Genomic DNA, 15718 nt, shown 5'->3' on the forward strand with positions numbered 1-15718 from the left:
ATCATTCAAATTATCTACATTTTAAAGTTCTTGCTCAGGTTTAATCAGCTTCAAAATTCTGTTAGCAAAAACACCAGCACAGAAAGCCCCTTCCAAATAACAATCAGTGATACTTAGAGATAGCAAAAAAGATGTTAGCACATACAGTTAGCACAAAGGCTAGAAGCCTTTTGAAATGTTCAGTTATGCAAAAGAAGGAAAAAAATAAGTTAATGAGAGGCTCCCAAATCATTTATGACACAAATGTTGTATAAAAGAAGATTCCTTTGATAGATGTACAGTAAATACTATTGCACAAAGAAATACACTGTTCATGTGAATATAGAAAGTGAAATATATTGTATGTGCCACTGTATTAGATGATCTTTACATTATTTAAATAAATTGATTAAATTGCACAGCTGCTCCTTGATGAGATGTCTCTTGGTGGAAAATATGAGGAACCTAAAACAATCAGAAGTGATAACACTTCCAGCCATGAAAACCACACTGCTGCAGAAAAAAAACAACAGTTATTTTGCAGGATGGTGCACTGAAAGCCATCTCAATAGATGGGGCTTCCAAGAATAGCACTTCAAATAGTCACTTGGACGTACTGCACATCAAGTGCTAGAGTTCAGAACAGCACAGAATTAAGGACAGAACAGTCAGAGTACCTGAAACTGTGGTATATCAACATCTCCTCAAGGCAGTTTCCCCAGCCAAACAGCTTTTGCTTCTAACCTTAAAGAAGAGCCAAACTCATAGGACAGCAACAGTCAGACAGCAAGACTGAGCTCTTTGAACACTACCAATAACTAGGTGGTAAATTTTCAATTACAATTTGTATCCAAAAACTGCACATAACTGGAGGCTAAGGGTAAAATCTCCAAAAGCGCCTAAGTGCCCGAGTCACTTTTGACAGTGGGATTTAAGCACTTTTGATTTGTGAGCAACAGCATAAAAATGAGCAAGCACGTTGCCAGGTCATTAATCTAGACAAATTGTCCAATGGCAATGTGATGTCCAACTCAAGACTTTCACAGTTTCCATCATCTAGCTAGGTATTTATACTGTTAGTAACCATGATATCCAAGCACCTACATTTCAAAAGGATTTTAAGACTATCAGAGGCTGCAAGTTCTTTTTTAATTTAATTTAGAGAAATTAATCATGTGAGTGCTTCCATTTTGTCTTAAGAGGTAGTTAATGTCACTGAAGATTTATAACCAGACAGCAAACATGGATGGCCTGGTCAGATTCAGATTTATTTATTTTTTACAAAAAGGGTCGATTATCGTTCTTCCCCATACGTGACTATCATTAATTACACTATTCACAAACAAAGATTAAGCACATTACTCATCACCTCCCTTCACTCCTTAAGTGAATATTTTTGACAAAGTGCTCCACAGATATTGGCAAAATAATCTGGATCCTATAACAACATATAGGAAATCTAGGGGTCTTTGGTTTCAGACAGGTTACTGGCCAGTGACCATGCGGGCACCAAAACTGTCAGATGGCACAATTAGATTGCTAGGGATGGACTGAACATCTAGCCAGATCACCTTTGGGCCTCACCAGAGATCGATCTAAGTGGTGCTCCGTCTGCAAGGAGGCCGTGTCCCCTTTGGGCTTTTCCATGGAGGAGGAGGAAGTTATGCATTTGGGTTTTTTATAGCACAGAATACAATTACTACAAAACTGTTCAGCCTATTTACTGCCTCTGCACAGATTTGTTTGTTTTTTCTTAAACAAGAATACATAACCCTCTCTTTCCCATGGTATTCCTCCCTCGTTCAAATGTAGTGTGTAGACATTTATTAACAGTGGTAAACTTAAAAGAACCTAAAGTTTGTAACTTACACCTCAGACAAATGTAGAGGCTAGTGTGTGTATTTACAACTGACCTTCATGAGATATAGGCCAAATATGTTCAAGTACAGAACAAGTTCCATCTACTGGTCAAGTAAAATGCAGTCTGTTGTCAAAATGCACTTTGACCACAAGGTGTACAGTGATTGCTCATCATTTCCCTTGCCTTGCTCAAGCTGATTATTAAGTACTACTCACTGCATTACGTTGATCTTCAATTACACTATTATGCATTACACACAAAAATCTGTTAAATCTATTTTTATGGTTGCACAATCAAGCACTCAAAAGTTTGGAAATGCAAGAATTAAGGTTGAGTGTGCAACTTTAATTTGGCCTCCTTGTGCCTAAGTATTACCATAAAGGCTTTAATTACATGATCACGCACTATTTTTAGTACAGGACCTCTGCCTCATTCAGTGCATGGGATGGATGGATATCAGCTAATGAGCAGCTATTCAATATTTTGTTTTATCCTCATTGTTCAACGTGTAGCCCAGGTCTTATTTACTGCATGCTATTCAAACCCTGATCTGAAAACAGAATTATAATTTTTCTCATGGGCTTTTCTATGGCACCCATAACTAGAGTCCTTCACAAACACGAATTTATCTTAACAAAACCCCTGTGAGGTGAGGTAGTGGCACAAAGAGATTAAGGTCAAAAGTATCCACTAATTTTGGGTGCCAATTTCAGATGACTAGGGCCTGATTTTTCAGAATATTTAGTATTATAAAGAACTTGATATGTTCATAGCACAGATCCCACTGATTTCAGTTGTAGCTTTGAGTGCTCAGATCTTTGGGAAATGAGACCCCAGGGTATCAAGTTCAGCAACCAGAAAATAAGAAACACACAATCAGTGACCACTTGGGAAAAGTGTGGTTTAAGTGACTTGCCTAGAATCATTGTGACAGGGTACTCTGAAGCACTGTGGAATTGTGTAAGTTGGAGGAGGTTTTTTCCTCTTTACTTTTAAGAAAATTCTGTATTTTATAGAAGTCTTGCACTGCACATGGTATGATTAAATGTGTAAATGTGATACAAATGGAGTATGAGAGAAACTCTCAGCTTGTCTCCCCTGCCACAGGCTTTATTCCTACTTATGCTGTACCATTTTCTTGTTCTAGTTCTTTTTCACTTTCTTTGGAAATTAAACTAGTTCCAGAGAGTGCTGACACTAGGAAATTAGTTGGAGTTGCCATGCCAACGATTAGGCAGAAGAAACAGGAATTAATTGCCCTAATTTGATTGTAGGGGGTAGAAGAGAATGGTTATGCTTGGTGAGGAAAGAAGGCTCTGGGCCAATCAGCACAGGGGACGGGCCAGAAAAAAAACAGTTTTCCTGAATTTGTGACGAGTGGGTGGTTCAGAAAGAATGGGTACCTTGTGTGTCTGGTAAGGATGAAGCTTCTGAACTGGAACTGCTAATTTATGACCTGAAGTCAGGATAGGCAGATGAAAGCCATTTACTGGAGCAGTTATGTAGTCAATTTAAATTCTGAAAGCTGCAGGCATTCAGAATCCAGATACTGGGATGGTTAAACCTCATGAGCTGAGACCAAAGCTGGGAAGAATGCACATGGAATGCACTGGTAGTGAAGCAAATAAAAAAAAAACTGTAAAGGGCTTTGCACATGTCCTTTCCCAGTTGGAGGAAGAATGAATAAAATGTTTATGTTACCCTCAAGAAAGCAAGCACACACAACTGTTTTATTAAACCTAGATCCACTGATCAACAGGTCTACAACACACAGAGGAACTTTGTGGACAAGGTAGAAATATAATCCAATTCTTCAAGGCAGCACTCAACTGCCCTTAACTATGAGACCATCCTTTCACTTCCTGCACTCCCCTGCCTCATTCACTATACACCATCCTACTTCTGCAACAAACGAGGCAGGGTCCTACAAACAACAGCCTTCTTTAGTACACAGCCCCAATTCATCCTTACAGCAGGTCCATCCTGTGCACTGAATGAACTCAGGGGTCCTGCAGAAAAATAGCATGTGGCCACATAATTAAAGACTGTATCGTAATATATACACACAAGGGAAATGAATTAAGGTTGCACTAGCATTTTCTAATTTTTTGAGCGCTTGACTTTGCAATAGTAGTATTCTCATATCATACTTTGTGTAGTTTCCTGGGTTTTTAAAAAAGCAAACTGAAAAAAACAAATTTAATCGTGGCCTCACGTTGACACCCTTTCTATCCACTGCACACACCTCTGCCACTTGAGCTAATGCAGTAACTGATAGCCCTAAGAAGTTATCCTCTACTTGGAGCAGCACAAGAGGGGAGACTCGACACACCATTTCCTCATAGGTTTTACAGATATTTGCTGACAACAAAGACATGTTGAGATTCAGGAATCCTGAGTTCCACTCCAGGCTCTGGAGGGGCACATGTTTTAGTGGAAACAGACTCTTCTGCCCATTCCCCACAAAGCTGATCCCTTCTGCCATATCCCTTCCCCACCCTTGGTTCGTCATCCCAGTTTCCTGGCCCAGCTAGCTCTAATCTGTCTCCTCCTCCTCCCTTCACAGGCTTCCAGTCCCAGTCTCCCACTCTACTGCATTCCCAACTCCTTGTCTCAGTCTCTTCAGTTCCTGGTCCATGTCTCAGTCTCCTTGCCCAACCAGTCCCAGACTCCCCTTCCCCTGCCCCCCAGTCCCACTTTCTCTTCCCTTCTCCAGCCACTGTCTCCCTACATTTACCACAATCTATTCCTTTTCCCTCCTGGCTCCAGCTCGTCACCTCTGCATTCATATCAGACAACATCCTCCTCTACGCTGCCTAGATCACAGCACAGGGTCACTGAGAACACAGGAGAGAGACTCCCTACTTGCAATTCCAGGATCTAGCTCCATCCTGACCTGGAGCAGCAATTTCAGGGAAGGTCCAGCATTGCTCCTGTAGTGCTGGGATGGAGGGACCATGCTCAGTTGCTCTGTGCGGATAGCATATGCACAGTCTGAACAGCACTAGGAGCTGTGAGAGGCTTTATGCCTAGTGAGGATGGAGCCTTCAGAAATTTTTAGCTCCTAAAATCAAAAATATATCTTGAGATTTTTCAAAGGTTTATAACTTAGCCAAGTTTGGGCAGATTTTCTCATGGAGGCAATAGACCAGGGGTGGGCAAACTTTTTCGCCTGAGGGCAATGTTCCCTCTAATTTTTAATAGGCCGTGTGCGCAAAGAATTTCTTCAGTGCCACAGCCGAAGCAAAACGAACAAACAAACAAACAAACAAAAAAAGCCGCCACCGAAGCCACAGTGCGCGTGGTGTTTTGTCGTGTGAGCGGGGTTTAAGATCCGTGTGCGTGCGCACACGCGCACAGCTTAGAGGGAACAATGCCCGAGGGCCACATTTGGGTATGGAAATTGTATGCCAGGCCATGAATGCTCATGAAATTGGGGGTGCGGGAGAGGGTGAGGGCTCCGGGGTGGGGCCAGAAATCATAGAATCATAGACTTTAAGGTAGAAGGGATCATTATGATCATCTAGTCCGACCTCCTGCACAACGCAGGCCAGAGAATATCACCCACCCACTCCTATAACAAACCCCTAACCTATGTCTGAGCTACTGAAGTCTTCAAATCGTGGTTTAAAGACTTCAAGGTGCAGAGAATCCTCCAGCAAGTGACCCGTGCCCCACGCTGCAGAGGAAGTTGAAAAACCCCCAGGGCCTCTGCCAACCTGCCCTGGAGGAAAATTCCTTCCCGACCCGAAATATGGCGATCAGCTAAACCCTGAGCACGTGGGCAAGACTCACCAGCCAGACACCCAGGGCAGAATTCTCTGTAATAACTCAGATCCCACCCCATCTAACATCCCATCACAGACCATTGGATATATCTACCGCTAATAGTCGAAGATCAATTAATTGCCAAAATTAGGCTATCCCATCTCACAAGGCACTGGTGAGACCTCACCTGGAATACTCTGTGCAGTTCTGGTCTCCCATGTTTAAGAAGGATGAATTCAAACTGGAACAGGTACAGAGAAGGGCTACTAGGATGATCTGAGGAATGGAAAACCTGTCTTATGAAAGGAGACTCAAGGAGCTTGGCTTGTTTAGCCTAACTAAAAGGAGGTTGAGGGGAGATTTGATTGCTCTCTATAAATATATCAGAGGGATAAATATCAGAGAGGGAGAGGAATTATTTAAGCTCAGTACCAATGTGGACACAAGAACAAATGGATATAAACTGGTCATTGAGAAGTTTAGACTTGAAATTAGACGACGGTTTCTAACCATCAGAGGAGTGAAGTTTTGGAATAGCCTTCCAAGGGAAGCAGTGGGGGCAAAAGACCTATCTGGCTTTAAGATTAAACTCGATAAGTTTATGGAGGAGATGCTATGATGGGATAACATGATTTTGGTAATTAATTGATCTTTAAATATTCATGGTAAATAGGCCCAATGGCCTGTGATGGGATGTTAGATGGGGTGGGATCTGAGTTACTACAGAAAATTCTTTCCTGGGTATCTGGCTGATGAATCTTGCCCATATGCTCAGGGTTTAGCTGATCGCTGTATTTGGGGTCGGGAACGAATTTTCCTCCAGGGCAGATTGGAAGAGGCCCTGGAGGTTTTTCGCCTTCCTCTGTAGCATGGGGCACGGGTCACTTGCTGGAGGATTCTCTGCTCCTTGAAGTCTTTAAACCACGATTTGAGGACTTCAATAGCTCAGACATAGGTGAGAGATTTTTTGCAGGAATGGGTCGGTGAGATTCTGTGGCCTGCGTTGTGCAGGAGCTCAGACTAGATGATCATAATGGTCCCTTCTGACCTTAGTATCTATGAATCTATATCATCCTGTCCATAAACTTATCAAACTTAGTCTTGAAGCCAGATATGTCTTTTGCCCCCACTAGAAGGCTGTTCCAGAACTTCATTCCTCTGATGGTTAGAAACCTTCGTCTAATTTCAAGTCTAAACTTCCTGATGGCCAGTTTTGTATCCATTTGTTCTTGGGTCCACATTGGTACTGAGCATAAATAATTCTTCTCCCTCCCTGGTATTTATCCCTCTGATATATTTATAGAGAGCAATCATATCGCCTCTCAGCCTTCTTTTGGTTAGGCTAAACAAGCCAAGCTTTTTGAGTCTCCTTTCATAAGACAGGTTTTCCATTCCTCAGATCATCCTAGTAGCCCTTCTCTGTACCTGTTCCAGTTTGAATTCATTTTTATTAAACATGGGAGACCAGAATTGCACACAATATTCCAGATGAGGTCTCACCAGTGTCTTGTATAACAGTACTAAAACCTTCTTATCTCTACTGGAAATACCTCGTCTGATGCATCCCAAGACAGCATTAGCTTTTTTCACAACCATATCACATTGGTGGCTCACAGTCATCCTGTGATCAACCAATACTCCGAGGTCCTTCTCCTCCTCTGTTACTTCCAAGCAATGCATCCCCAGTTTATAACAAAAATTCTTGTTATTAATCCCTAAATGCATAACCTTGCACTTTTCACTATTAAATTTCATCCTATTACTATTACTCCAGTTTACAAGGTCATCCAGATCTTCCTGTATGATATCCCGATCCTTCTCTGTATTGGCAATACCTCCCAGCTTTGTGTCATCCGCAAACTTTATTAGCACATTCCCGCTTTTTGTACCAAGATCAGTAATAAAAAGATTAAATAAGATTGGTCCCAAAACCAGTCCCTGAGGAACTCCACTAGTAACCTCCTTCCAGCCTGACAGTTCACCTTTCAGTGTGACCCGTTGTAGTCTCCCCTTTAACCAGTTCCTTATCCTCCTTTCAATTTTCATATTGATCCCCATCTTTTCCAATTTAGCTAATATGAGGAGTTCAGGGTGCAGGAGGGGACTCCAGGCTGGGGCACGGGGTTGGGGTGCAGGGGGATGAGGGCTCCGGCTGGGGGTGTGGGCTGTGGCTGGGGATGCAGGAAGGTGCTCCGGACTGGGATCATGCGGTTTGGAGGGCAGGAGAGGGATCAGGGCTGGGTCAGGGGTGCAGGCTCCAGGTGGTGCTTACCTCAAGCAGCTGCTGGAAGCAGCAGCATGTCCCCTCTCTGGCTCCTACACAGAGGCACAACCTGGCGGCTCAGCGCGCTGCCCCATCCACAGGTGCTGCCCCTGCAGTTCTTATTGGCCGTGGTTCCCAGCCAATGGGAGCTGTGGGGGCGGCACTAGGGGTGGGGGCAGCGTGCAGAGTCCCCTGGCTGCCCCTGTGCGTAGGAGCTGGAGGGGGGCATGCCATTGCTTCTGGGAGCCGCGCAGAGCTGGGCAAGCCCCCAGCTGGAACACTGGAGCAGGGCAAGCCACGGACCCTGCTCCCTGGCAGGAGCTTCAGGACCATTTTAAAACATATAGAGGGCAGGATGTGTTCCTCCGGTCCGTAGTTTGCTCACCCCTGCAATAGACACATCCCTGAGAAAGGCCACTCCCTGAAAAATTTCATTGTCCTTCTCCAAAGCATGGGGGTAATAGAGGTTTTCATAGAAAAGATCACCAGATTTTAACTTTGGCAAAGCATCAGATTTTTCTCTAGCCTCATTCTCAGAAATGGCTAAGCCATTCTGGCTGAAATGCTGGGGGATCTAAATGAGATAATATGCTCAGTGAGTTTTCCCTTATGCTCTCTGCACACACTAATAGCATGAAGCACACTAGTGCTTAAGTAGTAAGGACAATAGAGTTAATGGAAACCACTGAGTAGAGGCTTTCATTTATAAAGTCAGAAGAAGCGTTCAACTATTGATGATGCATATAAAACTTCATATCTGTCAATCAATTCCTATCTACAAGTAGTTATGAATCATTACACATGTCCAGTGACAAAGCAATGCAGAAATTAATTCTAAGCACAGGGCCGGCTCTAGGTTTTTTGCTGCCCCAAGCTCCGAGACCGCAACTGACCAAGCAAAAAAAAAAAAAAGAAGGGTGGCCGGAATGCCGCCCCTGGAATTGTGCCATCCCAAGCATGTGCTTGCTTTGCTGGTCCCTACAGCCGGTCCTGTCTAAGCAGAATCTGCACTATTTGGGACCACAGAAATATGTCAATTTGTTGTTCTTGTTTTGAAGTAGGGATGCTCAAAGCAAAAAGGCTGCATTTAGTTCTTGGCTTTAGTCCACACACTTCCTATAAATGCAAAGAGAAGATAAACCTGACCCACATCAGGTTTTCACTGACCCATTAGTAAGTCTGTAAAGCAATTTAAAGATTTAGTAGTGCTAAGTAGTGTTGCTGCTATGGCTGGTGAACCTACAAACAAGCAATCTTTATTCAGCAAGGGAGATGCCAAAGGAAGCTACTACGATTGTACACATTTACTTTTGCTAAAATAATTATGTAAAATTTATATGCATATTACATGCACCCTCAGTGTCACAAAGTTTGGGTACCCTCAGTTCAACTCACAGCAGAAAAAAAACCCCTACAGATGGAAAGCAGAATTCTGAAAATAAGTGTCACGCTACTCCCAAGATTACTGGTGTGCTGCTGAGATGACTCCATGGAGCTGCCACAGACAGACTATGGGGAACTGAATTCTCAATGCACTGTTCCCCTTAGAACTTCATTAACAGACCTAGGATTTAATTAGTGCAGCAAATTATTTTCCAAGGGACCAACAAACACATTTCCCCTTGGAACACTACTTGTGTCTGGCTGCTCCTTGGGCACTCGAGAAAGGTTGTGTTTAACAGTACTACCAAGTTATTCCTCCTAAGGGAGGGCTGACTAATTTACTGTGCTGATACTCATTTGCCCTATCAGATAAATACATCACGTTATTCTATTTGGTACAGTTTGAAAAGAAATCTTAAAAACAATCATAAAAGTCCCATAAGAAACTGCTCACTAATAGCTAGGGCCTCATGGATTCTGTGATGCTGTAGTGGCGGAATTTAAAATGGAATCCCCTCCATGCCTTGAAATCCACTTCCTGCTGTAAAATCTCAGCTTTCATTATTTAAAGATATGTTTCTATCCCTTCATTGGCTAGATGAGGATAACCATAAAAACACATGCTGAGTGTAAGGGCTCGTCTTCACGTACAGCGCCGCAGCTGTGGTACTTTGGGCTATGTCTGCACTGCCACTTTCGTCACTAAAACTTTTGTTCCTCAGGGTTGAGGTAGAAACAGCCTTAGTGAAGATGTTACTGTGCCAACAGGAGAACTTCTCCTGTCAGCATAGTTAATCCACCTCCCTGAGACACGGTAGACATGTTGGCAGGAGAAGCTCTCCCGCCAACACAGCGCGGTCTACATGGGCGGTTAGATCGGTATAACTACATTGCTTCAGGGTGTGGATTTTTCACACCCCTGAGCAACGTAGTTATACTGACTGTAGCGTTGACCTGGCCTTAGTCAATGTAATGTCTGAATTTGCACAGGCAGAAAAAAATAGCTCAGAGGTGTGAACTGCCCCATTCATTTAATTGGTCTGTTAATGCTAAAACCCAGAGATGACAATTTATGTCATCATGTAACTAGATCACTGCTAGTCATTTTGGCAGAAACATTCAGCAAATGTAACTATCATAAATCCAAACTACCTCCACAGCTCCCAAGGCAGAAAAATAGTAAAATAACATGGAGTTACTATACTATTATTAATTCTCGTATTAAATATTTATATAATTACAGTTCATATGGCAACACCCATTGTTTCATGTTCTCTGTGTGTGTATATCTTCCTACTGTATTTTCCACTACATGTTTCCGATGAAGTGGGTTTTAGCCCACGAAAGCTTATGCCCAAATAAATTTGTTAGTCTCTAAGGTGCCACAAATACTCCTGGAATGATCCCAGACCTGCAACACTATGCGGTCCCACCAGTCTGTGCTTGTTTCCTGGGCCCCGAATCGGGGTTCCATGGCATGAGCCTGCCCCATTGCCACCAGGATGGCCAAACTGCCAGGGCCCGTGCTTTGAGAGAAGTCTGTGTCCATGTCCTCATCACTCTCGTCACCGCACTGCCGTCACCTCCTCGCCTGCTTTTGCAGGTTCTGGTTCTGCATATGCTGCATGACAATGCGCGAGGTGTTTACAATGCTCATAACTGCTGCGGTGATCTGAGTGGGCTCCATGCTTGCTGTGGTATGGCGTCTGCAGGAGAGCAGAGTTGCAGGGGAAGCGGTGGTTGGATGACCAGTTTTGCAGACCTACTGCACTGTCTGCTGCTAGGACACAAAAGCTGAGCGGGCTACACACTTGCCATGGTATGGCGAGACAATAGCAGCCATGCAGAGTGGCAGCGGAAGCAGCCCTGCGAGACCGCCAGGAGAGCAGAGTGACAGCGGAAGCGGTGGATGACGATGGTCATATAGAGGACCTGCAAGGTGGATTCATAGCAGCAGGAGAGCAGAGTGGCAGCGGAAGCGGTCGTTCGATGACGATGGTTTGCAGCCCTACTGCACCATCTGCTGAAAGCAGTATGGCGCCCGCACAGAAAAAAAGGCGCAAAACGATTGTCTGCCGTTGCTTTCACGGAGGGAGGGGTGACTGACAACACGGGGCAAAAACATTGTCGCGGGTGGTTTTGGGTACATGAGGCATTGGGAGCTTAACCCAGAATTCCAATGGGCGGCGGAGACTGTGGGCTAGCGACCCACAGTGCAACGCTCCGAAAGTCGACGCTAGCCTCGGAACTGTGGAGGCACTCCGTTGACTTAATGCGCTTAATGGGGACACACACAATCGACTGTATAAAATCGCTTTCTAAAAAATCGACTTCTATAAATTCAACCTAATTTTGTAGCGTAGACATAAGAAGACAACACCGTATCATTTCACATTCAGAAGGTTTTTCTCATAGCCACAAAGGACAGAAATATATATTTTTAATTTAAACTGATGGATAAGCCTCGCACACACAAGGAAGTTTTCTACTTATCACTATCATGTTAAGCACTCCCAACTTAAACAAAACTTATAAATAGTGTTGGCAGAATTCAATTTTTATAATTTCGACAGATAATATCAATGTTTATCCTCAAGCATTTTTTCTAGATTTATTGATTTAAATTTTCAATTGCAGGAAATTATGGGGAAGAGATTAGATAATGGGGGGGCGGTCAGACAATAATTACTTAATGACAGTAATCACTGAGATTCAAAAAGTTAAAGCTTTATAACCATTAAATATAAACTGTCAACATCATGTCAAAATATAATATCCTTAAATCAATCTAATAAGTCCTCAAGCAGCATTTTCCTTACTTTGCCTATCTGTTTACATCTATTATCACTGATAAAAATATTTTTTCATGTGTGTGGGCGCGCGCACAGTGAAACAGATCATTAGATTCTTAACAGTAAAGGTCGATAATCCTTCCAAGCCTAATTATAAAGTATTCCATGATGCCCAAAGCACTTTAAAATCTAATATTTGCCAAATAGTAAAAAACCCTAACCACATTCAAAATGAAACAATACATACTTTGAACGCCCAGTGGAATTTGTGCGATGTTTATTGTTTCCTCCATGTTCCAGTGCACCTCCATTTAAACCGGAAGCAGATTTGTGCCCTACAGTGTCTCTTTTGAAAGAATTTTCTTGGCTTGTAAAAGTGGCAATTTCCAAACGTTCCTGGGAATAGGTGAAAGAAACAAACAAGTAAAGGGATTGCTTCTGTCCTCAAAATGTATGGATTAACTTCACTATGTATCCTATAAAGTCACCTCGGTAAGGAAATGGTAGGTTTCCACAAGGAGTACATATTTGAAGTTGGGTAAGAAGACTGAGAATCGGAAGGTTTCAGCATTATGCACTGACATGCACATAAAGACATTTCATGTTGAAATTGAAGATTATAGATTAGTTTTATTTAATCTGTTTGATATCTTTCACTTGGATAAATTAATACAGAATGTCAGTGCCCTGAAAAGATGCCAATACAATAAGATAGATAAAATTCAGGATATACCAAATTAACTTCAGAAGCAACAGCTACACTTCAAGAACAAAAATCATTACTTAAATTTATGAATACCCATCAAAAATATTTCATCAAGAAAATTAAGAAAGCATGTGATACAAATGTATTCATTTTATTCTCCTTAGTTTTTATAATCATGTGCTATACTGCTTACAGCAAATATTACAAAGTGTTCTTGCACATTAGGTTAAAAACAATACCTGTTTTGCCATTTCTTTCTTTTTTCTTCCTTCTCTCTTCTCCTCCTCCCTTCTCTGAATCTCATCAAGAATTTCACGTTGCTGAAATACATTTTACTGCTATCAGAAACACAAACACAAAACAATCTTCATTTTTACTTCTGAGAAAAAAGCTAGAGTATTGATTTTTCAAGGATTTTAAAAAGGATCTACTGATCCCAGATGCATAAATAATTCAGTCAAACCAGTTTCTTAGCTACTTCAAGGGAATTATAACAATTCCATGTTGAAAGGAAAATTACTTCCAAAGACATAGCCTCTTAATCATAGAATATCAGGGTTGGAAGGGACCTCAGGGGATCATCTAGTCCAACCCCCTGCTCAAAGCAGGACCAGTCCCCAACTAAATCATCCCAGCCAGGGCTTTGTCAAGCCTGACCTTAAAAATATCTAAGGAAGGAGATTCCACCACCTCCCTAGGTAATGCATTCCAGTGCTTCACCACCCTCCTAGTGAAAAAGTGTTTCCTAATATCCAACCTAAGCCTCCCCCACTGCAACTTGGGACCATTACTCCTTGTTCTGTCATCTGCTACCACTGAGAACGGTCTAGATCCATCCTCTTTAAAACCCCCTTTCAGGTAGCCGAAAGCAGCTATCAAATCCCCCCTCATTCTTCTCTTCCGCAGACTAAATAATCCCAGTTCCCTCAGCCTCTCCTCATGAGTCATGTGTTCCAGTCCCCTACTCATTTTTGTTGCCCTCCGCTGGATGCTTTCCAATTTTTCCACATCCTTCTTGTAGTGTGGGGCCCAAAACTGGACACAGTACTCCAGATGAGGCCTCAGCAATGTCAAATAGAGGGGAACAATCACGTCCCTCGATCTGCTGGTAATGCCCCTATTTATACAGCCCAAAATGCCATTAGCCTTCTTGGCAACAAGGGCACACTGTTGACTCATATCCAGCTTCTCATCCACCCTAGGTCCTTTTCTGCAGAACTGCTGCCTAGCTGCTCAGTCCCTAGTCTGTAACATTGCATGGGATTCTTCTGTCCTAAGTGCAGGACTCTGCACTTGTCCTTGTTGAACCTCATCAGATTTCTTTTGGCCCAATCCTCTAATTTGTCTAGGTCCCTCTGTATCCTATCCCTACCCTCCAGCGTATCTACCACTCCTCACAGTTTAGTGTCATCTGCAAACTTGCTGAGGGCGCAGTCCACGCCATCCTCCAGATCATTAATGAGGATATTGAACAAAACCGGCCCCAGGACTGACCCTTGGGGCACTCCAACCCCAGTTGATACCAGCTGCCAACTAGACATGGAGCCATTGATCACTACCCTTTGAGCCCGATCTAGCCAGCTTTCTATCCACCTTATAGTCCATTCATCTAGCCCATACTTCTTTAACTTGCTGGCAAGAATACTGTGGGAGACCGTATCAAAAGCTTTGCTGAAGTCGAGGAATAACACGTCCACAGCTTTCCCCTTATGCACAGAGCCAGTTATCTCGTCATAGAAGGTAATTAGATTAGTCAGGCATGACTTGCCCTTGGTGAATCCATGCTGACTGTTCCTGATCACTTTCCTCTCCTATAAGTGCTTCAGAATTGATTCCTTTAGGATCTGCTCCATGATTTTTCCAGGGACTGAGGTGAGGCTGACTGGCCTGTAGTTCCTCAGATCCTCCTCCTTCCCTTTTTTAAAGATGGGCACTACATTAGCCTTTTTCCAGTCATCCGGGACCTCCCCCAATCGCCATGAGTTTTAAAAGATAATGGCCAATGGCTCTGCAATCACATCTGCCAACTCCTTTAGCACCCTCGGGTGCAGCGCATCCAGCCCCATGAACTTGTGCTCATCCAGCTTTTCTAAATAGTCCCGAACCACTTCTTTCTCCACAGAGGGCTGGTCACCTCCTCCCCATGCTGTGCTGCCCAGTGCAGTAGTCTGGGAGCTGACCTTGTTCGTGAAGACAGAGGCAAAAAAAGCATTGAGTACATTAGCTTTTTCCACATCCTCTGGCACTAGGTTGCCTCCCTCATTCAGTAAGGGGCCCACACTTTCCTTGGCTTTCTTCTTGTTGCAAACATACCTGAAGAAACCCTTCTTGTTACTCTGAACATTGCTAGCTGCAACTCCAAGTGTGATTTGGCCTTCCTGATTTCACTCCTGCATGCCTGAGCAATATTTTTATATTCCTCCCTGGAGGTCATTTGTCCAATCTTCCATTTATTGTAAGCTTCTTTTTTGCGTTTAAGATCAGCAAGGATTTCACTGTTAAGCCAAGCTGGTCTCCTGCCATATTTACTATTCTTTCTACACATCAGGATGGTTTGTTCCTGTAACCTCAATAAGGATTCTTTAAAAGACTGCCAGGTCTCCTGGCCTCCTTTCCCCCCTTCTCCTTTAATGATGCTAAGAAAAGAAGTTTTAGAAACGGATTAATTATACTCCAAAACAGAGGTACTGCAGGTATGTAGGGAGATGTGGTGTAAAGACAAGACCAGTATCTAGGGTATCTGGTGTTCTGGTCTGAGCTAACACACCGTCTCCCTTTGTAGTTGAAGATGAAATGCACTTCAAATATTTATATGGTCACACTTATAAATAAATCTTTATATAGATAATGGTTTACAATGGGTTAATAATAACTGATGTCCATAACAAGATCATAACAAGTAATTTGCATTACTGACCGTTATAAGCACACCAGAAAAAAAGGTGTTATTGATGACTATAAGTCAT

At 42.9% G+C, this 15718-nt stretch overlaps 1 protein-coding gene across 1 annotated transcript in view; it reads right to left on the bottom strand.

Moving 5' to 3' along the window:
* EIF2AK4 (eukaryotic translation initiation factor 2 alpha kinase 4) overlaps window positions 1-15718 on the bottom strand; it is a 73174-nt gene that overhangs the window by 43329 nt on the left and 14127 nt on the right. Inside the window, exons 5-6 of the mRNA XM_084630956.1 lie at window positions 12992-13072; window positions 12294-12442 (exon numbers count right to left, since the gene is read on the bottom strand). Coding sequence (XP_084487082.1) covers window positions 12294-12442; window positions 12992-13072 — 230 coding nt within the window. The remainder of the gene's footprint in view (window positions 1-12293; window positions 12443-12991; window positions 13073-15718) is intronic.

Source organism: Lepidochelys olivacea (assembly GCF_965140295.1).
Source record: "Lepidochelys olivacea isolate rLepOli2 genome assembly, chromosome: 6".
Lineage (NCBI taxonomy): Eukaryota > Metazoa > Chordata > Testudines > Cheloniidae > Lepidochelys > Lepidochelys olivacea.